General features: G+C 38.5%; 2 protein-coding genes across 3 annotated transcripts; both read right to left on the bottom strand.

The window, feature by feature from the left end:
• Window positions 1-1532: 1532 nt before the first annotated feature.
• Window positions 1533-8473, bottom strand: paip1 (poly(A) binding protein interacting protein 1). 2 transcript variants are annotated; one of them, XM_015057478.1, is made up of 12 exons: window positions 8076-8473; window positions 6775-6926; window positions 6338-6547; window positions 6116-6228; window positions 5772-5883; window positions 5549-5674; window positions 5329-5435; window positions 4921-5038; window positions 4167-4221; window positions 3476-3554; window positions 3282-3284; window positions 1533-2617 (listed from the first exon to the last, which is right to left on the bottom strand). In XM_015057478.1, the coding sequence occupies exons 1-12, from the start codon at window positions 8272-8274 to the stop codon at window positions 2530-2532; spliced, it is 1362 nt and encodes a 453-aa protein (XP_014912964.1). In that variant the 5' UTR covers window positions 8275-8473; the 3' UTR covers window positions 1533-2529. The 2 variants fall into 2 exon arrangements, with proteins under 2 accessions (XP_014912964.1, XP_014912966.1); XM_015057480.1 differs by lacking the exon at window positions 3282-3284 and having other exon boundaries at window positions 8076-8472.
• A 5193-nt stretch (window positions 8474-13666) lies between these two features.
• On the bottom strand, window positions 13667-24393 carry LOC106962835 (fibroblast growth factor 10-like). The gene is made up of 3 exons (XM_015057473.1): window positions 23313-24393; window positions 15471-15574; window positions 13667-14455 (listed from the first exon to the last, which is right to left on the bottom strand). Exons 1-3 carry the CDS (start codon window positions 23770-23772, stop codon window positions 14264-14266), a joined length of 756 nt encoding a protein of 251 aa, XP_014912959.1. The 5' UTR covers window positions 23773-24393; the 3' UTR covers window positions 13667-14263.
• Window positions 24394-25463: the final 1070 nt, after the last annotated feature.

Below are 25463 nucleotides of genomic sequence, written 5' to 3'. Positions count from 1 at the left end.
GGTTTATGTTTGGAAAGCTGTCATGTTGGCATAAAGAGGCCTTGAGGATTTTTAGCGGTCGGCTTTGCTGAGAGGAAGATGAGAATAACATTCCTCTTAGCTCAACAACAAGCCACAAATGTTCTCTTGGAAGAGAGCTGTGCTGTGCTTTGAACTTCTAAACACCAAGAATATATTGGGCTCCGTCTATTTTAAGCATAAATGAGAGTTTTTAATTTTTGTATTTTCGTTTGTTTATATGTCAATTTGGTGCTGGTGCAAGGCATTAATTCTGGACTTTTAGTGTTTTGTTATTTTTCAGAGTGCTGATTGCATCACCAGCATTGGCGGACAAGTTTGGAATTATTATGGATTTTCTTTAATCCATATAAAGTGAAAATTAAATATACAGCTTCAAGCACACTGCCTGTCCAAAAGCTAAACTGGCACCTGGATTTGACAAAACAAACATACAGGGGTTATGATTGGGTCATTACCCCTGCCGCCCTGCCATGTGGTGGTTCCTGGATTTGGTTGACTCTTGGACAGAACTTTCTCTTCCAACAGGACAATAATCCCAGACATACTGTCACAGGTTGGCTCCATGCCAGAGGGAAAACAAGACAGATCAGATGTTAGATTTTATTGTAAGGAAGAATAAATAAAGCATGTTGATTTAAAATGTGCATCGTCAGACTACCCTTTATGTCAGCAGTACATTTTTGTGCCAATCAAAGGCAAAGATAACCAAAAAGCTGGAGCTGTTTCCTCTGGGGGAGAAAAACAGACCATGATTTCAACAATTTAATCACTTCTAAGAAAGACTAAGACAGGTGTTCCAACATGCCCAAATGTGCAGCTTTCCTTAAACCCAGCAGAGCTCCAAAGGGACTTGTGTTAACTGGGACTGATTGAAAAAAAGGCCAATGTTAACCTTTTGGAACGGGTCCAACCGCTACCCTGTTATAAATGTACAAATTGTGCTTAAAACTCACGTTCCTGCCAGGAAAAAAAACAAAAAAAAAACAATTAAAATAAACTCAGTGATCTCTTACACCCTGCATAATGTGCAGAGAACAGACATGTTTGTGAAAGCAGGAGTACTCAGAAAGCAAAATACCATGCATGGACATAAATAATGTTTGATCTCAAACATAAAAAAAGACATTATCGCTTGGAGAGGACGTCACTAACTTTTGTTGCCAGCAGGTGGCAGTGTTTGACTAGAACAAAGAAAATAGGTGCCATTGAAACCTTGAAATGTAAACATGCACATTTTCAAAAATTTTTTAAAAATTATTATTTTTTTTTTTTTTTACCGTCTCAAACCAAAAATGTTTTAAGATTCAGCCATGAATTAATAAACATTACACATCCTACTGCTGTAAGTTCTTATACTGGAAGTCTGGCACACTTTCTTTTAAATCTGTATTTCACCAGAAAGAGACCTTGGCCAAGGTCGTCATCATATAAATCTGAACTTTGTAGTTCAAGACATTTTAATCTACCTTTCAAATGACTAAAGAAAAGGTAATTAAGAACAAGACAACAGCCCACATTATAAAGAATTTATTGCAAGCAAACATTACTATAAATAATATGTACAAACTATAAAACAACATTCGTTTACATGTTATGTGTGGATTGCCGGTAAACAGTCTTTCAGTCTTGAGCTGACCAAGAATTTGGGCCACGTCGCCAAAACGTGCAGGATGTGTAGATATTTGATCAGATATTCACGGAATCAACTATTTAAAATGAACGGCATTCAGAAAACTCTGGATCGTTTCCTACAGGTTTTCCTATGGTGCAACTTAGAAAGGTATTTAAAAGAAAATAAAATTTTAAATGAGGTTCTATGCAAAACAACTTTTACATATTTGTAGCTGTTGCAAACATGTAGAACTGTTCCTAAATATCTGGGCGTGTTTCAAAAGAACTTCAGCCAGATAAACAGGTGGAAATATTTAATATTGGCAATTTTACAATGCGCCATATCGCATCAGTGGAGATAAAGGCTGCATCATCTTTGTACTTTATGCGGATATGTAATAAAACGTCTGCCTCACCCATCAATAGTGCATTTTTAAACAAGGAGAATGGATTACCGTATGATGCGTGGCAATAATTGGTATTTAAGAAAATACGAACATATTTAAAAAAAAAAAAAAAACAACAAATCTTTCATTCAAGTCTTAACTCTAAAAATAAGTCCACAGCACACTATTTCCCTCTTGGCATTTGGTTGAAAAGAAAAGCAGCTCCGGGAGGAAATTCCAAACAGCAAAACAAAAATAAGAGAAGAAGTAGTCAACATTTTGAACAGCTATCCCACTGATTGTCCCACTTTCTAATGAATGCAGACTGAAGGAAATTTCAGAAGTGCAACTATAAACAGCTCTTTGTTAAAAAGAGGGTTTGTTCGCAGGAAAATAAAAGATGTGAGTGTATCCTGATGTTAGTTATCCTTTGCTTTTCAACATTCTTGTAATGCAATTTGGAAGAGTACAGTATTATTCTTGTTAAATGTCACTGACAACCCCGGTCGTGTCATTGCTGCCGTTTCATCTCGGACTCTAAACAAAAACTCTCGTACGCTTCTTCGATCTCTGGATCCATCTCGTCCTCGATGTCGAACCTGCAAAAATAATAAATCAATTAAGACACACCGATTCCAAAATATGCCTTTTTAACTGTTTTGTTACAAAAAGTAAGTAGTACTTGAGCAAAACAAAGAAAAACAGGGTCGCAGACTCAGTTTTGGGAGGGGGAATGGCAGCGACTAAAGCCCTTTGACACTCAGCTGCTGACTAAACTGGATCTGAGGCTGGATAGACTCTGCTGCATTGTGGGTCACTTGGAAACATTTGTCAAGCTTAGGGGCCCACGGGTTTACAGTCGGTCATGTGACTTCATGTGTCTGGTGATGTTACCTCACAGTCACATGACCAAAGATGAACAGGCAGGATGAAACCTTTAGAGCGCCGTTTGAACAGTGCAGTTACCTGTGCTGAAAATATTGCAATTTGCCAAGAAACATGCTGAACAGGAAAGAAGCAACAACGTGTGAACTGATGAAAGGAACGCTGTGTTCTATCGTTCCAGGTCAATGCAAACTGTTGATCAGACGACTCCCAAGAACCGGTACGCTAAAGAAACCTGCACCAGAGCAGCATCTTGGTCTGACACAAGCTGGTTGATTTCTACAAAAGTGTGGCTTCTCTGAAATCTGCTAAAGAACATTTATCCAAACAAAAGTAAGTTTGTACGCATCTATCCGAGACTGTATATCTGATTTTGACCCTCTGCTGACCTGAGGGTGGAGTTATTTATTGCAAGTTTACTTTAAATGCAGAAAGAATCAAATAAATGATCAGAATCCCAAAATGAGTATAGCATTCACCCTCACAAGCATCTGTAAACTTCTGTCTGAACAAACCAGTTAGCTGAAAGGATCTGAACTAGCGTCGCATTTATATCAATAAAGGTTACTTACTCTTCATTGCCGTTTTCACCATAAGCATCATGGAAGTAGTCTTGCCTCTCCAGGAGCTCTTGATATTTTTCAGCGTATTCTGTGAAAACCGACAGAGCGACTTTCAGGCACAACAGAGACTGAGACAGAAGTGTGACTGTGCTAAAGCGAAGTGAGCAGAAGAGAAGCGCCACGCTGAGTCCGAGTTATTGTTTATTAGAAATAATAAATACACCTAGAGTAAAAATGCTCAATTCACTTAAGAAATAATAATTATTATTGTCCAAATGAGAACTTGTGAGTCTAATCATTTGGGTTTGGTAGCGATCAGTGTTGTTCAAAATCAACAGCAGGGCTGCCATACAAATTTTATAGCAAAACTCTTCAACACTTAATTTTGCATAGTTCCCATCCATTTTCAGCATATATTAAAAGCAAGAAGAAATATGTACAAGTAAATGTCTGGTTTAATCGTATTATTGAATTGTTTATTGCATTCCTCTCATGTATTCGATTTATTTTAGCTATTTGTGAAGCACTTTGAGGATCAGGACTTATTGGACATAGTTAAACTTGACCTTAAGCATTCAACCTTACACCATTTATGGGGCTTACCATGTGTATATTAGCAAACCATAAAACATTTGATTACTTTTGGTGTTTTGGTTATAATGAGGTTTTGCATATTTTGAGAACTGATCCATGCACTCACCAGGATCTGCTGCTGTAAAGGGTGTACCGTCCTCAGTGTAGAAGGTCGGTTCATTCTGAAGAGCAAAACACAAAACACTTAACCAAAAAGAACAACCGAGGAAGAGGCATATGAAGATGTAGAACTTCAGCTAAATCACCCAGTCTGAAACTGAACATCCTGATTTTTTTTCCGGTCAGTAAACGCCTCATACCTAACCTATCGGGTTGCTGACAAAAAACACTCTTTGCTGTGGTTTCTATTACTAAAGAAAGACTCAAAAATAGCTATTTTTGGTGTCACTGTTTAATAAAAAAGTCAGATGAAACAAAAATGTGTGAGGCTGTTTAAAAGCAACCTGTATTTTTGTATTTGTTTAATTGGATGTTCATTTAAGCTGCCAAAATGGAAAACTGAGACTTCAGCAGAAAACAGGAAGGCTGAACGCAGTAAATCAAAGTTATCCGTTAAGTTCTTCATCTCTGTCATGGAATGTGATGGATTTTGAAGATTCAGGTAACCTTTTGGTAAACTCAGTAAAATATGCGCAAAACTCTGTTTTATAGCAATCGCTCTCTCTCTCTCAGTGTGTTGTTTCTTCTTGTCTTTGTATAAATATTTAATTACCACTCACAACAGGAAGACCAGAAAAGAAAAGCCATTTATTCCGTGAACAATCAGCATCAGCAGCTTAGCGGGTTTACAAAAACTGGAGATTGTCTACAAATCAAACAAACAATAAAAGCCGATATTGACATTAAGTCTCGACACTGACCATGAAGTAGTTGGGGTCGTTGTCTGGTGTGGCGTTACTGGCAGTGGCAGCAGCAGAGACTCTGCCCCAGTCGCTGGATCGCAGCTCCACTAATTTCAGGAGCATCTGTCTCACGTCCCTGAGGAAAACCAGTTAAACGGTTTTACTGAAGACGTTCAGAGCACCGTCCTCCTGTACTGCTGAGCTTCTCCCAGCTGCTAACTGATGCCCAGCTTGTTACAGACATGTGCTCTTTAAAAACAAATATGGAGCTGAGATTACCTAAAAAAAAAACGAATACCTCAAACAAATCGTTCTTTCAAAGATTTAGGTGGTCTTCAACCATCAGTTGCAGGTATACTGGTAGATTTATCTTATATAACTTTCAAATATAAATACAAGTCTTTGAGGTACAGGTAATATACACACCTGCTGCATGTAGCGTCCAGGAGAATAGTCTCGATTCTTTGGACCAGTTCTTCCATGTGTGGTTTCCCACTCTTTTTCCAGGCGTCATCCAGGATTGAACCCGTCAACTGAAAAGCCAAAAACATGCTTATGTCCCTTTGAAGCGCCACACGCAACACTAAAAACACTTTCACTCAACAAAAAAAAATCTCCAAAAACATGTCGAAGATATTTCTGAAACCTTTAGCAGCTTGACGGCACAGATGAGATTTGCATCGACAGGATGTGAAAGCAGAGTTTCCAGCAGGTCTTTGAGAGCCGAAAGGAGAATATCTGCTCTGTTCGGAGCTTCTTTTCCACTTTTAATCTAAACAAGAAACATCATTAAAAAGGCACATTTATAATGACAATGACATTTAAAATAGAAATGTAAATACAGCGACGCAAAAGAAGCGTGTTCCTACCTCCAAATTTAGATACAACTCCCCCAGAAATAACACAAAGGAGTGAAATTTCTTCTGAGCCTCTGGACTTCCTCGTATGGCTACGTTTCTTTGTTCGTACTCCGTCTGACATCTACAGCAGAAAAACAAAAAAATATCTATGTTAATGATATAAACAATTACATACTATGCAAGATTTATCTTTTGCTCTGTGTTACTAAAATTATTTCTAATCAAAGCATCTCCCCCATCTTTTTGTAATATTAGACATGTAAAAAAACGACATATCCTGATTTCATTTCAAGATGACATCTAGGTTCAGTTTTGGCAATGTTAAAATTCATCAGAAACAAAAATACATTTACCGTTGCAAAAGCAATCGACGAAAGTTTCCACTTTGTGGGCTCAGGGCGAGGTGATGGGACAGGTAATTACAAAGCCTGGCTCCGGTGTAGGAAAAGTTTGGGATGGCAGTAGACTGAGATAAAGAGACAAAAACTGGGTAAGTTACCCCAAATACATGCATATCAATGTCTTAACAGAGAAGCCGAGTCTGTAAAGAAGAAGAAAACTGAATGTTGCCAAACCTGCGTAAAGATCAGCTCCACCAGTTCCTTCAGCAGCTCTTCTGTAGTGACCCAGGAATTAAGCATACTGGTGATCTCTTCGACGTCGTACTCGAAGGAGCCAGGGGAGGAGCTTAGGTGAGCAAGGAAATCTGTGACTGTATCAGCCAATGAGGAGTCGCTGCAGTAGCTTTCACTGTAGCTGTCATTGTCATCATAATACCCCAGCTCCTAAGCAAAAAACAATTAAGAAATATAAAAAATGTCAACACCAGGAGTAATAAGCGGTAGCACGTTCAAACAATATATTTAATTCAAATTCATGAAGTACAAATTAACAAAAATTTAAACTTGTTCAAAAAAATTAAATAAAAAAAAGACCGAGTATCTATACAGAAAAAAGCAAAAAAAAAAAAAAAAAAAAAAAAACAAAAATTTGGGGTAAAAGTTTCCTTTACTTCATATGAGCTCATCCCAAAGGGAACAAACTCTGGAGCACTAGCTGAAAGCGTCGATGTCCTGACCACAGAGTCCACATCGTTACTCCCTCTGGGGACAGAGGCATAGCCGGGGCTCACGCTCTGTAGAGGGCTGCCAAGTGTCCGAGAATCTGAAAGCAGAAACAAATATGTAACAGCAAAATATAAAATGGAAGCTGCTTGCTCTACAAAAATAACAAGGGTTCTTAACTGTGGTACTGTAACAATATGAACACAGCAGCACTGTCTGCACCTCTGTGTGTTGCAGGGGAAGGAAGGTGTTCTTTCAGGGCAGGTTTATCTCTATCTACCAGTATTCAATACTATACAAAGGTACAGGATTTGTCGACTAAAATACGAAAAAGTTCAGTGGGTACTCATACTGATTTGAAACACGGCACATGCATCTGTGTGATCACATCTGGTACTGTGATTGGGTCAGACTCTTTTTTGGTCACGATTTATAAATACACTTGAAATGTGAAGAGAGAAATCTTATAACCACATCCAACCTCTTTAAGTCCTAATTGGTCTGAATATTTAGTGTGATTATATAGTCTGCTTTAGTGACCTTTCTATATTATTTCCTTGAAAAATTCTGCAAAAAGACAAAGAATATATCAAAGAATATATATATATATATATATATATATATATATATATATATATATATATATATATATATAAATAAAACACTGGACACTTCTTTAACAAAAAATAAATAAACAAATCTGTCAGAGATAATGTCTCCTGCAACTATTCCTTAAAAAAATTGCATTTTTGGTTCCAAGTATGATCTTTCATAAACAAATAATAATTTAAAAAAAAGATATGTCTCTTGGGAAGCCACATGCCGATAGCACTGCTACTTTTTAATCTTTCTTTTAAGTAAAGCAAACCACCCCATCTTTTAAGGAAAACCATGTGCTCAGTGTTGTCAACATGACATTAGGTTAGCTTCATATTAGCAGTTAGCAGCTCTTCAGATAACTTTCGGCTTTGTAAGCAGCCTCACTGTTGACACTTAAAAAGGTGCGACAGCTGAGCAACAGCTTTTATTAGCTGCGTATTAGCAACCATAAAATAACAGAACATGTCGCAACTCCAACCTAAAAGGGGCAATAACAACAGCTTCGGATTTAGGTCAAGAATAATCAAATGGCCTCAAATGTTTGACAGAGTATTTTTGCGAACAGATATATCCTTCATGAAGTATTTCGAAATATCATTTTGCACGAAACGAATCTGAAAGTAGCTACATTAGCCATGTTAGCTCACACCTCCTCCGGGTAATCCAGCGGTCGCGTTGATGCTGCTCTCCGGGAAAGGAGGGACTGATCGCGGCTGCCTCAGCGGCTCTCTCTGGTTGAGCACCGAGGCTTTGGCGTCACCATCTCTGGCGTTAACTGCCAGCGCGGGATCCGCAGGAGCTCCACGGCTTCTCCCGGCTCCAGGAGCTCGATCAAAATTCTCGTTCATGACTGCTTGTTGTAGTCGAGCCTCAAAACAGCATATGCGAGGGATTAAAATAGACTGTTTCCCACGGCTTTATCGACCAGTGTTTATGTGTTATCACTGTAACACCTGTTCTATCTGTCTTTCATAGTGGCCTTTTTCTGATCGGCTGTAAGCTAGCAGCATAACTTTTCATACTACTTCCTTTCACAACAAACTTGCTGCCCATGACTTATTTATCGGTCAAAAGGAAAGTGTCTTCCTCTAGTGGCGTGGAGTGGAAGTTCAGTATGGCAATTAGTTTTAAGAAATAATCAAATCACTTTCATACCTACAATTTTTTTCTTAATAGAAGTATCTATGGAGAGGCTTCAAAAAAGATAAAGATCTAAGTTTCTGTTTTCATTTTTTTTGGCTGCATATTAGACCTATTTAGACTGCAATTATCAAGATTATTTCTTCCAACTAAAAAAATATTTAGAAAGGAATGAAGAGATTGTGGCAATTGAGAAAAAAATCGGACTTTTTTCTCTCAAAAATCTGAGATTAAAATTGGAATTAGATCATTTCAAAATGTTTCCAAATTTTCACTACGGATAACATTGATGCTATAAGTTCTACTAAGACATCCAAAATATTATTTCCCCTACTGTTAATGTACTGGTGGATATACAAAGCAAATACATCACATTTATAGGGAAACTTAGCTTTTCCTAAGAAATAAAAACATTAAAGATATCTTTAATATTTTTTTGTTACTAGGATAGCTGGTAGTTAGAATAGCTAAAATGTTCATCTTGACTGAAATAAATAATTTTATCTCATCTACTTGAAATGTCCTGTTTTCCAATTTATGATAATAATTTATGCCATAACCGACCTACAGAAACTATCTATTAAAAAGTTTATGCAAATTAAATTATATCTATTATCCATTAAAAAAGATACAATACACATTTATCCCCCCACCTTTCATTTGACTCGTCTCTGAAGTAAAAACTTTTTCAGATGGAAATCTTAAAAGAACAAAGAAGAACATAGACCAAATTGAATATTGTTTTTTTTTTCATTCCACTTTAAATAAGTAGTTGTTTTTTATCTATAGATCCAGCTGATGATTGTTTTTAACTAATACAAATTAGATTTAACAACAAATAAATAAAAGAAAAATGTGACGCAATAGACGACTTGTGTTTTTCATCAATGCAAAAAAGGGATTCATTTGAAAATGTCATTTGTACATATTTTCAGTCTTCTTTTGAATTTTCAAAATGATAGAAAGCTTCCTTTAATGTTTACAGTTGATATTTTCTACTTTTTTTTATTGCCTTAGTAAGAAAATACCCCATTTTAAAATGTCTATGCACAGTTCTTTAAAAGAAGGCAAAAACAAAAACAAACAAAACAAATTTCCTCAATAAATATCAAAGGCATGACCAATCTGTCCTCGTTTTCCATGGAGTTAGTTGTTGTTGGCTTGCAACTTCAACAGTTTCCAAAATAGACTTTCGTGATGATAAAACTCATCTCAGCTTTTTAAACTGCCAAAAGTTTGAGATCAGTAACACATTTTTTCCACCACAGAATAAGTAGATTATGGAATTAAGCACCTCTCATCAGACCTCTCTCAGTAGCAGCCTTCTCCAAACATGTGTTGCACCAGACATCCCAACGTAAGCATTCATTAGTTGTTTTTGGCCTCCAGGCATTTTCCACTTGTTTCCCAAAGCTGGATCGCATTATGCTACAGAGAATGCCTGAGCCGCAAATTCAGAGACCCACTCTGATAAAAGATTATTCCAGTATTGCTGCTGTTTTCTCCCCATTCCAGATTCTTGGAGAGAGTTCAAACATTCACAGGTCTTGAGAATGTGAAGATGACGAATGACTGGGATTTGTGTGTGGATGAGGTTCTCCCTGGCTGGTTACTCACTTCATCATTAACTGCTTTTATTGTATTGGTTCCCCAGCAACATGAAGCTGAGTAAAATTTTATGAAAAGCATAAAACAGGAACATGAAGGTCGCGAAACAATAAATGCAAAATCTGAACAGATTAGAGACGGGATCTGGAAAAAATGAGCTAATTTAATATTCCATTATATAATCTCACGATTTAAACCTTTCAATAAAATTCTGATTTGGAAATAAACAAAGAGCAGCTGCTGAAGTTTCAACAATAAAATTGCCCCCATACAGATTTCTTCTATTTTTGGGGACTGAAGGAGGATTCTCAGATAACAAAGCACCATTTTACTCTAAATATAGGATAACCTGAGGAAATTCGACATGCAGTTTTTAAAGAGATGATACAATTTATTAAGAGACAAAAGTTATGCAGACCAAATTTGCCCAGTGTGAAAAAAACAACAACAACAACAATAGCAACCGTGGTTCTTGTCAAATCATGAAGCAATGAACCTCACTGCTCCAGTCCACACCCAGGTCTGATTATAGTCAGACTGGTTACCTAAACAGAACTGCTATGACAACTTGAAGTAAGCTAAAAATAAACAAAAAGGCAACAAACAGCATCACACTATCTGCAAATAGAGAAAAGGTTAAAAGGAGGTCAAAGTCCCCAAATTACTCCAATAGAGAACTGCTGACTCACCTGAAGGTCAGAAAAAAATGAGAACATCATCTTTGTCTCTGCAGACTTCTCTTGCCTGAGTTATGGTCAATGTACATAATTCAATATTGAGGAAAAAAAAAGAATAGACAGAAATAGCAACCATTGGAGATTTCTCAGGTAAAATCAAATTCTGAAAAAAAAAAGAAAAAGAAAGAAAGAAAAAAACAAGCTGGTCATTTTCAGATAAAAACATCTTGATGATCTCTGAGACTTTTGAGAGAAAATATAGAATGTGAAGTGTATTTTGCCTGGTGTGTGTTTTGTCTGGCGTGTGTCATGTTACATTTGATATGAAATTGTCAAAAAGAACATCATACCCAGAGTGGTCAGCACCATAATGACTCTTCTCCAGAAAATCCCAAAGCAGAACGTTTGACTGTCATTTTATGATGTTAAGTTCAAGAATACTTTGGTTCTGCATCAGGGCAATGATCCAAAATCACAGACAAATCCTCCTCTAAACAGCAACTTGCACATATAGCAGGAACTGATACCGTACTCAGTGCAGGACAATCACATGACCATTCACCACCCATAGTTTCATTTCATATGTGTTTTATCTTTAATAAAAAAAAATTAAATTGCCCATATTGTAATTCTCAGATGGTTGAACTCACCTTCGTTTAGGTTCCAGAAAAAATAATGGATGGTTCTGGTTTTATCACGGAAATAAACATTTTTCAAAAAGACTTAAAAAAATTATGAATCAGTAATAACCTCCTTCTATTTTGTCATGAGTCGACCACAAATGTTAATGTATTTCACTGGGATTTTAAGTGGTAGACTCATAAGTAGTGCATTTCTATGAAGCAGATGGAAAACTAATGTTTGCATGCCAGTACCTTTTACTGGTATACCTTCTACTGGTATTGCAGCTGCTAGTCTTTTGGGGTGAGTCAGTCAGCTTTGCACATCAACAGACTGGAACATCAGTTCATTTTTCAGCGAAATTCCTCATGCTCAGTCACATTTAATGGAGAGTAGCAGTAAACATCAATTTTCAAGTCTTCATTCAGAATCCAATTTTACTTTACATCCTGACTTTTATTAAACCATTGAGACACCTGAACTGAATGTTTAGGATTAGAGTCCTGCTGGAAGGTGACCCTCCACCCCAGGCTCACGTCTGCAGCAGGTTTTCTTCCAGGATTGTTCTGTCTTCCATTATTCCATCAACAGTTTTGCTGTATTTTCTGAAACAGACAAACAAACAAAAATGTCTTCACAGCATTAGGCTCCTTTGCCATGCTTTAGAATAGAGATTGTGTGTTAAGGGTGATGTACGGTTGCTACTTTCCTGTCACACAGTACTTTAAGCCAAAAGGTTGGTCTCATCTGTCCAGAGCTTCTTCTGCAGGTTTGCTGTGCCTTGTGTTAAACAGCAAATTGGATCTCTAAGGATTTTTTCTCCACTACATCTTTTTTCTCTGCCACTAATCCATATTTGATCAGATTTGTTAAATACTTTAATGTTTAGTCAGCAGATTTTCCTCACTGAGCTGTGGCTGTCTGGAGAAACTCATTCAGTCTCTTGGCTGCTTTTCCAATTAATACTCCCTTTTTTGGATCTTTCAGTTTATTTAGCTTGACCTCTCTTGATTTAGCTGTTCTGTCTTGGTGCCTTAATATTAGCATTTATAGATTTCAGACAAACTCTGCTTTAAACGTCTACGTGACTTCATCCTCATTCCTACTGCTTGGTGTCCTTGCTGTTGGTTTTCCTCAAAGAAACCAGATCAAAGGTGATTTTAGTTTAAGGGTATCAAAAATAAAGTGGATTAAGTACAATCCCCTTTAAAGTTATTAACTACGTTTTGCCAGTCTATAACTTAAAAATCTGAGTAAAATATATGAAAGTCGTTTTTTTAAATGAGGAATGTCCAACTTCCAGAGGTGGAAGTTGGAAGCTTAGAAATTTAGCTTCAACCTCAAACACATACTGTATCTTTGTGTTCTCCAAAGATTAAGAGAAGAAATTCAGATTGATGTTTTCTTTCTAGTTGTTGTTCTAGTCAGGAACCAACGAAGAGTTTCAGAAGGAAGATGTTGCGTCTGTCTGTCCTTCTTCCGTGTCTCCGTCTTCCTCTTCCACTCCTCCTCCTCTGTTTTTTCTAACTGTCTGTGCAGAGATAGATGCTCGAAAAGGCAGGATAAGAGAACATGAGGCCCGGAAGCCTGTGGTGTTAATGTTCCCCGCACAGTCTTTTCATCTGCCATCAGGACAGCTGTCATTGATTAGTGTGTTTGTAAATGATTGCTGAGGGAAGTGGGCGGTCAGACGCAGGTCATATCTCTTTTTTTTTTTCTCCTCCCTCACACACACTCAGATCCTCCTCCTTAAACCTCCTTTGCATAGAGGATCTGGATAAGCGTGACAAAGTTGATTTTATTTTTATTTTATTATTATAAAATGTAGTTGATTTCTATCTGTTCCACAATCAGGAATTGTTGCTGCAGAAATGGGATGACATTAGGAAATGATGTCAATATCTACAGGTCACACCGGGGAAGTTGACTCCCCGCGATTTTGTTGTGGTTTGTTTCCCTGTTTGTTTGGGAACTAATCATTAGCAGAATGGTTCCCACATGGAGGATCTGGCCGAGCATTAATGACTGCTATTTGTCCCTCCCTACCTCAGACTAAGCCAGATAAGAATGAGACCTACTCTGACCTGAATGCTTGCCAGTGTTTCTCAGGACATGTGCTGATACTTTGCTTTTTTTTTTTTTCTGCAGCTTTCTGTGCCCTTTGTGTGAGAAGGAACAAACATCCACACTGCTGCAGAGAAGAATCGTAGTTTTATTTTCACATGATAGAGAGATCCTATAAAAAGTAGAACGCAGAGGATTGCTGGTGTTCTTTCCAGTTAAATATCTCACAAAAATAAATAAATCAATAAAATTCAGCCAAAACTCAGTGGTTAAGTATCAAACAATTATTTTAAATGTGCTTTAATTCTTAATATTTCATGCTGTCATGATAATCTGATTTTTACCTTTGCCATTTTCTGCCAGACCTTGTTCCCTGCCTCTCTGGAGAAGTTGGATTATAAATACCATATTTCGATACATCTAGCTTGGATAGTACTTTCTCTGTTGTCCACAGACTTCAGCTTCAAACTGTTTGGCACAGTAAAAAAATAAAGATGACCCCTGCCTTGGGTGCCACTCAAAACTCAGATTAACATCTCTCACCTAAAGGAAATAAGCAATCTCAACCAAATCAGAGTTCACGTCGTTTAACAGTGTTAGTGCCTTTTTCTTTTCCCAAATGAGAGATTTTTCAACGCATGTCTTTGATTCATGGTTGTCTGGTATTTAAAACCTCTCATGTCCAGTGCTCTGTGTATCTGTTTCCACTCCAGGTGGGCTCCTTGGTTCACACCATCATTGGAAGGAAGTGGGTTGATGTTTTCTTCCTCCGGGTTTTCATTCCCCTCAGCGGCTTCCCATGGACGTTCAGCCCCACAAACATCTGCCGCTTCTTGTTCTTCCACTCAGCCGAAGCGTAGGTGTTGTAGCCGTTCTCCTCGATGCGCTCCTTCAGCTTGCAGTCGACACCAAACTCTCTCTGCAAAATCAGAAGAATGCTTATGTCAGACGAGGTGAAAAATGGGTCATTTTCCAGCACAGATCAATTTTTGTTATAAAACACTATGTTTCAAAGTTATTAACTAGGTTTTGCCAGTCTATAATCTCACAGGAAGTGCATTCCTGTGAGATTATTGTGTGTTGAAAAGTAAAACTCCTTAAGCAGTAAACAACACATTTTCACTTATTTTAGTAATTTAGAATAATTCAAGCAGAATCGTGCATCTCGTGATGCACGGTACAAACGATGGACATTAACCATCTGCATCTTCACAAACACCATTAAGTTTGTTATTATGTTGGCCAAACAAGTAAATAACATAAAATATACATTATCAACTCCTCAGTAAAGTAAGTTGTCCTAAAAGTCACTAATAACTAAATTATGTCATCACCAAATGTATATAACCAGTTAAGGCAGATTTAGGTTTAAAAGAATATTTTATTTTCATTAGCATTCCATTTTGGTTGTTTCTGAGTGACACTGGAATTATCTACAAAATCTAACATGGGCATTAATCATCTAAGAAACCAGGAGCAAACTCAGGTTTCATGAGTGATAAAATTCTATGATTATTTGTATTTGTTTGAATTGTTTTAAATGGCGAAAAGCAGCTGAGATAAAGGGTCAGTATGATGGATAACACCATGCTGTGAATCATTTCATCTCCTACAAGCTCACAGCAATCTGGCAATGTTCTACTGGAGGTAAGAGAACTATTGTTGACAATACCTTCACAGGATCTCACTTCAAAACACCCAAACCACTAATTTGATGGATGTTGCATGCTTTGCCCTATTCTGCATTTTGTCTTTGGACAAGCTGTGTGATTGCATAGCTCTCCTGCAGGTCTGCATGTGTCCACAGGCCTGATTGTGGATTTGATCCAACTGGCATGGAGGTAAAGATCAGGTTGCCCGCAATAAAAACCGAACAATCTAACACTATCTGTCTCTGTGGAGCATTCAGATTGACCTCTGACTTGGATACTAACCGCTCCGTACAGCTCTCCTTTCCTGCTGATGGCCAGATAGTAGTTGCTGTTCAGCCCTTTAATGGCCACCACTCCCACTTCCACTGATGTGATTTCCAAAATACCTAAGAAATACAAAAAAAAGGTTACATCATTATATGGTGATTATCAAAATAAACAAACAATCCCCTTGCATGCACCATGACTTCATAAAGGATCTCTGGATTGCTGGAACATTTACAAGATGACGTCAAATTCAGATCTGCACATCCCATATACTTATTTTGTTTTCCACACACTTCTTTAGTGTGTTGCTGACGTTTGAAAGAAAAAATACAGAGAAATCCATTGTAAATTGTCTCAATTACAAGCATTTGAATGACTTGAATGTGATTTGAGATTTTGCAGCATTTAGATCATCTTTAAAAAATTTCCAGCTTCATTATTTGTACTCTTGGACTTTAACACAACTAGTTTTCAGACTTTACTAGCAAACAACCATGAAATAATTAAATATGTGAGGAAATTAATATGTAGAATTTTTGCCAATAAGACAAATATGTTTTATAATGAAAACAATTTTATTTTATACATTATTTATTCATTAATTTTGATTTTTTTTTTTGTCCCCACCACAACCCAAAACTGACAGATTCATTCTTTTCGTTTAATTGTGTAACCTTTGGACATCCATAAACTAGCGAGGTGACAATGAATTTCATTAATTGTATAGCAGCAATGATTTTTGTGACCCTCATATAAGTCACTTCTACGGTGACTTCCCATTATTTATTTAAATGGATGGATAAAATAAAATCATGACATAAAGTTATACATTTTCTATAAATTGCGTTAAGAGTAAAATAATGCAAAAGAAGAAATAGATGGTGACAGCTGTAAAAAGATTGTGCAGATAAGATTATTTCATGTTCTGCTTGTGTCCAGTGTACCATCATTTCAACAACAAGTTTTAAGTAGGTCTGAAAATAAGGAAAAATTCTAAAATAATAATAATAAGAAAATAGGACATTTTTTTATGTGAAAACTTGGGAGCAGATTAAAAAATCTGCTTATTGTTGAAAAACAGGATTTCAGAAACAGAGTGTTTTAGATTTATATTCTTTACCATAATTCAGTGTTGGCAGTGCCCTGTTATCCTCTGGGCCCAGAGCAGCAGTGTTTGCTCACACCTGGGGTTGACTCTGACTAATCTTTTATGCTGCCTGTGTTTATCCACCGTACATCACTATTAGTTTATGCATATCTTTTTTTGTAAATAAGTACTATTAAGGTTTTGGAGTACCGCCTCAGGCAGCCCAAATACCAGCAGCGTTACTTGTTTCAGGACCATGGATCTGAATGACTAGTGACCTTCAAAGTGCAGTACATTTACATGTGGGAATATGTGGGAGTTCTTTTTAAGGTTACAATTATTCCTGAGCACATTTATCATTTTGGTGATATTATAAAGTTAGTTTACAGCCTACACCTGCGTAACAGATTCCAGCTGCACAGGTCATTTTGTTGGAAAATTAATAGGTGGATTCCACAGAGAATCTCTGGCTGTTTATGCTCTGTTTGGTATTTAGGCTACACAAATAATTTGGGTTTCTCATAGGCTGGCAGAGGGGTTAATTTATACCTGGGGTAACAAGCGTGTGTTTTTCCTGCAGACAGCCACGATTATTTGTGTGGTCTCAGTATCAGAGGTCAGAGAGATATAACTTCCTAATGTGTCCTCTGACCACAGAGCCCACTTGTCTCGTGTTTTGCTGCTGGTGTGTGTTTGTGAGAGAGTCCTGCTGGTTCCCATGACATGTTTGATTTCTTGCCGCCCTCCCTGACTTCCTTTCCCCACTTCCTGTGAGCTGTCGTTATTTTATCTCGATAAGCATCCATGTGTAGGCACACGCAGACACACACACGCACACGCACACACACACGCACACAGACGGAGACCGGCGTGGGGGCGTGAACTCCGGAGAGTCAATGACATCCTTTGATCAGATCTGCAGTCCCGTCTGTGTCTGATGACTGTTTGTGTGGCGCTCTGGTCCACTGTCGCTCCCACTCTCCTCTGCCTGAGGTCTCCAGCCGTGTACATGAGTGGACAGTGGAGAATCCAGGTGTGCCACCACCCCCTCCAAAAGAACAAATACCCCTCTTAAATATACAGCAACTTCCCTCCTTGTCCGTGAGGTCTTGGCTGTATCAGTTTCTAGTTCAAACGGTGGCACCTCGGGGCTGTGAGGTCTGAAGCCACAAGGCGGTGGTGGGGACTGTGACACAACGGCCATTGAAGATCTGAGTGGAGCTGGTTTTCTGTAAGGGATCGGATGTCAGGTATGGAGTGAGGATGTAAGACAATCTATGGCAGTCTCTGGCTGCTCTGTAAACATGGGAGGGATGAAAGGAAGGAGAACAGAGGAGGACAGAGGAGCCATGACAGTGAGACTGGGGGTGGAGTGAGGATTAGAAAGGCTGTAATGATCACTGATCAAAGTCAGCCACCGGAGGCAGGGGCGAGACAGGTTGTATATACACACACGCACGCGTGCTAATGTGCACACACACATGCATGCACACACACACACACACACACACACACACACACCTACACACACACACTCGGCATGCACATGCATAAGAAAATGTAGCAGGTGAATGTGCTTTTCTACAAATGTTGGAGGAAAATAACCAATAACTACCATTTTTAAGAGGCTATCTAGACGGAAATTTATATATTGTGGCTTTTGTTTTCCCTTTGAATATTGTATGCATTTCCTGTTTGGAATTACAGCACCTAATTACATGCTGGTTGTGAAACAGATTAAGCCAGTAGGAACTGAAGGTGGGATTTTTTTCCACAGTGGTATGCCAAAAACAAAATTGTTGCACTTAGCAGCTTGTAGCATTTTGATGTTTTTCTTTTTTTTTTTTTTTTTTTTTTTTCACCCAAAGGTTGATTTCACACTGCTTCTTATCTTGCCAAGTATGTAAAAGTCAGCTTTAGGGTGGAAAATGTATAATTTGCAACTGTGTCAGGAAAAAAACAAACAAAAAAAAACTAGGTTGCCATGATACCAGTGTGTTGTTGTCTAATCTAACCAGCCAGGGAAGAAAGTTAAGCATTATACATATATATAAATAAATTCATCAGGACAGATTAATGTGCCATGATGCCAACATCTTATTTATTAATAATTTTTTTTCTAACTTAATGATCACCTCAACCGCTTAGAGTGAAGGCTCTATACTCCGTCTATGAATCGAGCCAAATGGTTAATATTAGTTGAAAGACAGTATTCAGACTCCCATCAGTTGGAGCATCTCAAAGTATTCGTCATGCTGAGGTGAGTGAATCTACATCAGCGCAAATAGAACGTTTGCATAGCACAAAATGATATGAGGTAAACAGAAAATGTCCTGTACCTGTAATTTTGCTTCATCCAGCCCAGAGGATTCCAAAGTGCTTTACACTACATTCATTCACACATTCACAAGTATTATAACTACTAAGTTGTTATAGACTGTAGCCAAAGATGCCCTGGGGCAGTCTGACAGAAGCGAGACTGCAATGCAGTTGAGACAATGGGCCCTCTGACCACCAGCAGCAGGCAGGGCAGTGAAGTAGCTTGTCCAAGGACACAATGACTAAGACAGATGAAGCCAGGCTGCAACCCACCAATTACAGGATGAACTCATATTCCTGTTCCCCTGTCACCCCCAGATATCATTCTTGTATTATAGGATCACTGCTGTGAAATTTGAATGAGCATTTGTGTAAATTTTCTAGCAGCGGCGCATATGAACGTATATCTAAGTTGTAACACTCATACCACTATTTTTTTTTACAGGTTTTACATGTTCTTGACCATCTATATTTGTTCTACTGTTAAAGAAATGTGGGACAACATCTTTGAGTAATGCAGGGAAAAACAGCCCTTCCTGCAGTCACAGTATAATATTTGGAGATACAAACATTTCTCATGTTTCTTTTCAATTGATCTTTTGCTTTTTTTTATCTTAAACATGAAAATAAATTCAAAATGCAATTTTTTTGCTCATCTGAATTTGTCCTCAAAATAGCAAAATCTACGGTGGCCACCGTAAAAATCTTCCATTTCAACAACTATTTTTTTTTTTCCTGACCTGTTTCTGATGAGAAAAAAACATTTAACAAAACCTGCGCAGACCGAGCAAACAGTTGATAATGGCCTCACTTGAGACCCATATGAAAAGTTTTATGTGTCCTTTTTCAGACACCCAGAAGACCACTGTCTTTATTTGCTTTGATTAAAAAAAGATCAGTGTGCATCCAGCGCATTCAACTAGAAAACAACATACACACACACACACACACACACATACACACTTCATGAGCTACGTTGCAAAGTGCGCTGAACACATGGCCTACATCCCATGCATACACTAACACTCAATCTTGACAGGCTCCCCCTCTCACACCATCAAGGATAATGAGCTAAACTGTTTCACCACCAGGCGTTAGACTGGCTCTTATTTGGCAATCTTTCACTCATCACTTAAACTTACTAGTTGCCTATAAATATAAAAGAAGTCAGCTGTGAATCATAGATATTTTAATTACACACTCAGACAGTGGAGATAGCTACTTAGCTGACTTTAGGACTTTATCTCCCTCCCATTCTCACTGCCTCTGTAACCTCTGCACAGGCCCCTGGCGGGCTGGAAAGCCATGTGGGACAGTTTTACACTGGCATCCCCATAAATCTGTGGGAGGCTGGATACTGGCTCTGTAACACAGAGAGAGCTGGGTCTCTGCAGAGTCAACTGCAACGCTTGAAACCAAATATCCGCACATCCAACGCACCATTTAAAATAGACCAAATATACCAATGCTTACCATTTTGTAAGCAGAATAGGTAGGAAAATCCTGCTTGTCACTTCAAGAGATCATGAGGGGTCCTCTACAAAAGACGCCGTTTCTGGGATCATGCCTAGCCCCAGGGGCCAGAAAAAGAAGACTGAAGCTGCTGTTGTGTAGTATTCTTTACCATGTGAACCTGATAGTTCACATGGTAAATAATCCACACACAGTGTCCCTAGACCCCCTTAGGACACAGCTTGTTCATGGCACCACCATTGATACAGAAGATGCACACCTTTGATGTGGCTACAATGACGTTCAGTCAGCTTATTCATGAACTTGTACCTCTAGAGGATCTCCCTTTCACCTCCCACCCTGGTGAAGACTAAATGACTTTTCAAAAAAAAAAAAAAAAAAAAAAAGTCTTTATTAATAAAGATTTACTGAATCTTTATTTTGATTCAGTAAAAACAAAGACAAAGAAGCAATTCACCCTCCAAACAAACATAAGGTAAATTCGCAAAAAAACTGCGTCAGACTTCCTTGCACCACTCCAGTTTTACGACTTAAAAGAAACTGCTAACAAAGGTAAGCAGTAAAGGCATCACTTCAATAAAGTTTCTTCTGTCATGACCTTGTCCAAACAAACATCTCCCCTGACATTCTGCTTCCCCCATGCTATTTCCCTTTAGTCACTTTGATTGAATGTGTGGTCAGGCTCTTCCAAGAGGAGAAGTAAAGCTTCGTATATACGCTGACTGTGCGACTGGAAGACTGGGAAAATGAAGAGCACGTTTGAACGTGTGCATGTGTCATTTAAAGTGTTTTGCAGATGACAAGCTGTCGAATCCGCACCTTATTAAAACAACATTTTAATATTGCTGAGTTATTTTTGAATGTAAAATAATTAACATGTTTTCTAATTCAAAACTACGATTTCTGTGCTATCCATCACTGCTCTTTAGGGTTCAGAGTTTGATTTAGCATTTTGTATAAATATTTAGGAATCTGAATAGATAATTCTAAATATTTTAAGCTTCATTTTAAAAAGTTGACAGAAAGGTAAAGTTCTGTGAAAGCCCATTTTTAGTGTCTTCTGAGGCTAAGAAAGCTAATTTAGTGAGCTGTCAAGTCAAATATTTATGCTTTTCATGGTGCATTTTAATGGCTTTAATGGTAATGCGTATTGGGATCAGGAGTGTGAAATTCACAAAGTTCCACTTTATCTGGACAGGGCTGAATATTTTTTGCTACAGTGTCATAAATAACCATTTTTTTTCCAGTGTTCAAGATCAAATGTCCATCTGGAAATGAAACGTCAATGAGCTACAAGTAAATAGTCAGATAAATATTAGCTGAGTTATTCTGAAAATATATTATTGCATCAGTTTCACTTTCAGTTTCAAGCATTTGGCATCCCAAGATGATTGAATCTCCAATCCAACCCACTTGCATAGTGTAACAAGAGATTGAGAGTAGCTATACTTAAGAAATATTTGAGTCACAATTGTGTAAATACTGTCAAAACTGTCCTAAACATTATGTCCCAAAAAAATCCAAGCCAGCCTAATAATTTGCTACAGAATTGCAAAGAAGATAACAATAATGTGACAGAGGGACAGAAGTATAAGTAAAGATTTGTGTCTGCAAGTTTCTTGATGTTGCTTCACTAGGGTAACGTACTTTACATGATTCCTTCATCACAAACTCTCGTCATAGTCCTGTCATCATCGATATGTCAGATTCAAACATTTTTGGTCTTCACTGTAATTGTGTCAAAATGTAGTATTAATTACTATTTATTTTGTTTCTGAGACCTATTTGGGATCCCTGACACCTGTTTAGGCCAAAATAACACTACGTGATCTGTTGTTATTTTTCATTGAAGTCATAAAGCTGCATTTTCTTGCAGTAAACTATTAGAGAAAATTACGTTACTATATCTGTTTTTAAAGAAATATACAAACATCTTGTTTGTATGTACAAACATATGACAGCCCAGGTGTCACATGTTTGCAGAAATGTGCAATGTTATGCAGCATCATCCGCCTAAGATGATGCTGTATATCATCTGATATGTAGATAATATACAGCACCAAAATAAATAAATGCCAAATGGTATTTATTTTTATTACTTTATCTTGTGCCATAATATTATTTTTTTGTTTGGCTGTATCTTATGATGTTTTAATTTGCTCTGCGCTTGGCCAGGAACCTTCTTGTTAATAATATTATAAATCTAAAGTTTTTCCTGGTGAAATAACTCACAAACTGAAAGACATGAATGAAAAAATTGAGAGCATGCATCATTATCTCCTGCTTTATGATCGCACAGCCATGGGGAAAATGTGGGTGCCTGATAGGCGCACACACACGAAGCTCGATGGGAATGCTGGGTTACAAATGAGAATGCTGCCTTACTGACAGATCCAGTGAAACAAACAACGTGTAATCACTTCTAAAGACACTTTTCTTAGAGTGGAAAAAGTCAAACAATTGTCCCAAATGTGACTGAGAATGTGCAATTTACTCCAACCTGCGCTCGCAGAAGAGCAATGTGAGTGGGAGACAACAGAAAGAGAAAAAGAAAAGGAGCCTAAAATATCAATGAGCCTGACATTCATGTGCCCCCCCCCCTTTGCACCAGCCCTGTTCCTCTGTGGCTCTTATCAACGCTGTTTACCCTGGGCTGTGAAGACCGCTTCATAATGGCCCAGTTATCTGCTCCTGCTCCTTTTTAAGCCGACTGAGAGCTACCATCATTGTGCTGAGTGTTTGGACAGGAGAGATATCAGTGAGATGTCTGGTTTAAAAGAAAAGCACAACTCAAATTGAAAATTCTTCTGTCAAACCAGCAGCCTGGGAAAATATGTTTTATTTATCATAGCCAGGTAGTTTCATATCTTTAAACCTTAGCGCTGAATTAATAGTATGTAGATGATGAGGTTCCCATCTTCAGAATTGGCTCCCAATCCCACTGATTTTATCTTTACATATTAAGAGGTTTTACTTACTGAGTGGGTCATCCTTGCTCTTGGTCCCATTGACTTGTCCATTCCTATCGATCCTCAGGAAAAACTTCTGGAAAGAGAACAACTTTCTCCTACGTATGTCCCCTTGGAGGTGATTGTAGCTGCGCACATGCCTCCCCTGCGGTCCTCCAGCCTGTCCAGACGGGCCCCTGGTGGCTCTAGGTCTAGAGATTAATTTGCTCTCTGAAATGTTCAGTGGAACCCCAGATGTTTCCAGGTCGGGGGACCTCAGTCTGTCTCTGCGGTTCTGACGGCACGCAACCGCAGGAAAGCACAGGGAGAAAGCCAGGAGAGCAACCAACACAGAGAAAGTCGGAGAGGAAAGCAGTCCTGATGACCTTGATCGGAAGCTGGTCCCGGAGCCAGAGTAAGCCCCCAAGCCGGCCCAGGAGCAGAACGAGGCAAATGCAGCCTTACTCCCTCCAGCAGCCCATCTGATCATGGTAGTGTGCTGTGAGGAGGACTAGAGGCAGCCTTAGAGCCTGGGACATGCTGCTGGGGGTGAGGAGAGACTACGAGGGCAGGGAGGGGAGCCCTCCACACTCCAGACTGGCTGAGGTGATCGCACTGCAGTGTCCAAACTTTTCACCACCTGCATAAAGTTGTAGGATATCCAACTGAATTAAATTTGAATATGGAAAACCTGAGAAACACACCCAAGTCTGTGCATTAAAATTGGATATTTCCAAACTGATTATTGTAAAAAAAAAAAAATAAATAAAAAACAGTCATAGATTTCAGAAACAAACCAGGGTTATCCTTGTGATCAGCAGTTCTTTCAGGTTTGCCTGTGATGTTTAAATTGATATCCTGAGTTGCTCCAGAGAGATCATTGAATTTCCAGGCAGTTCATAGTTGTAAAAGAGGAGAGAAAAACCTTAATATCCTAGTAAAATGCTTGCCAAACCTTACAAAAATGTCCCCCGAAAATAAAAATGGGTTCTCTTACATCAACCTGTTTGAAGTAGATGAATCTTGATTTGTCCTCAGGAGTTTTGTTCAGCAAACACTGGACTCAGGACCTAAACATCCAGCTGCATGTCAGACAATCCATCTGTTCTCTTCGGTTGTCCTGCTCCTTTTGTTTTTTTCCTCTCATCTCACTTCCTCTCCTCTTCCCAATGACTCCACCTTCATGCAAAAAACGTCTGGGGAGGTCCCAGGGTTGATCCCGGTTGTTCTTGCCCTTTCCTTGATTTGACAAATTCATTACCTGCAGAGTGACACCAAAATAAATAATATTGTGCTCTGTGGAGGTTACTCAATCCATCCTTCTGAAATTCAACTTCCCTCTAACATATGGGAGCAAGCACTGCTCTGTGTGTGTGTATGTGTGTGTGTGTGTGTGTGTGTGTGTGTGTGTGTGTGTGTGTGTGTGCGTGTGTTTGTGTGTGGGAATCCCTTCCAAACAAAAGTAACATATAAGAGTAGGTGAGAGGTGATGATAGGGTTTATCTTTGTTGATGGTGCTGGGCAGAAAGAAGCAGCCTGATAGCACTGATTCTGTTCCTACAGATGCTGATTGTGATGATGATTGCTTTATTGGTTAATTTAATTAATCATTATACTGTGTGCTATAGCAAAAATGCCCCATTGGCCATATTTATCTCTCTGCATTTAATGTTGAAGCCTAAGATCCATCCTGCTGCAATGCAGCTGAAAAAGGTAAAGAATATTCTGACTCTTCTGTTTAGTATCAAGTTAGGTGCCATTTTGCCTTAAGAACTTTCATTTCTTTTTACCACAGATTCAACAAGATGTTTGAGACATTCATGTGAGATTTCAATGGCAGAATCGAATGGTTGAAGCAGATTTGTCAGCCTCACATCCACGATGTGAATCTTCTGTCCCACACCATCCAAAATGTGTCATAGACTGAGATCTGGTGTAGATTCTGCAACAGACTGAGAATTGTGGACGCTAATAGAGTACCAGGAATTCACTTTCATATTTAAGGAACCAGTTTGAGATAATTTGAGTTTTATCCTACTGGACCGAGCCATCAGAAAGAGGGTACACTGTGGCCATGAAGCAATGGACAGCAATGGACACGCTCGGGAGCAATAGTTTGGCTGGTTAAGGTCCAAAGGGTGCCCAGAATGGGTGAGACGGTGTGGCATTGCACCACCAACA

The sequence above is a fragment of the Poecilia latipinna genome, unplaced genomic scaffold (genome assembly GCF_001443285.1).
Source record: "Poecilia latipinna isolate Pla-1442-1.1 unplaced genomic scaffold, P_latipinna-1.0 Scaffold1466, whole genome shotgun sequence".
Lineage (NCBI taxonomy): Eukaryota > Metazoa > Chordata > Actinopteri > Cyprinodontiformes > Poeciliidae > Poecilia > Poecilia latipinna.
This window is presented reverse-complemented; position numbering and strand designations above follow the sequence as displayed.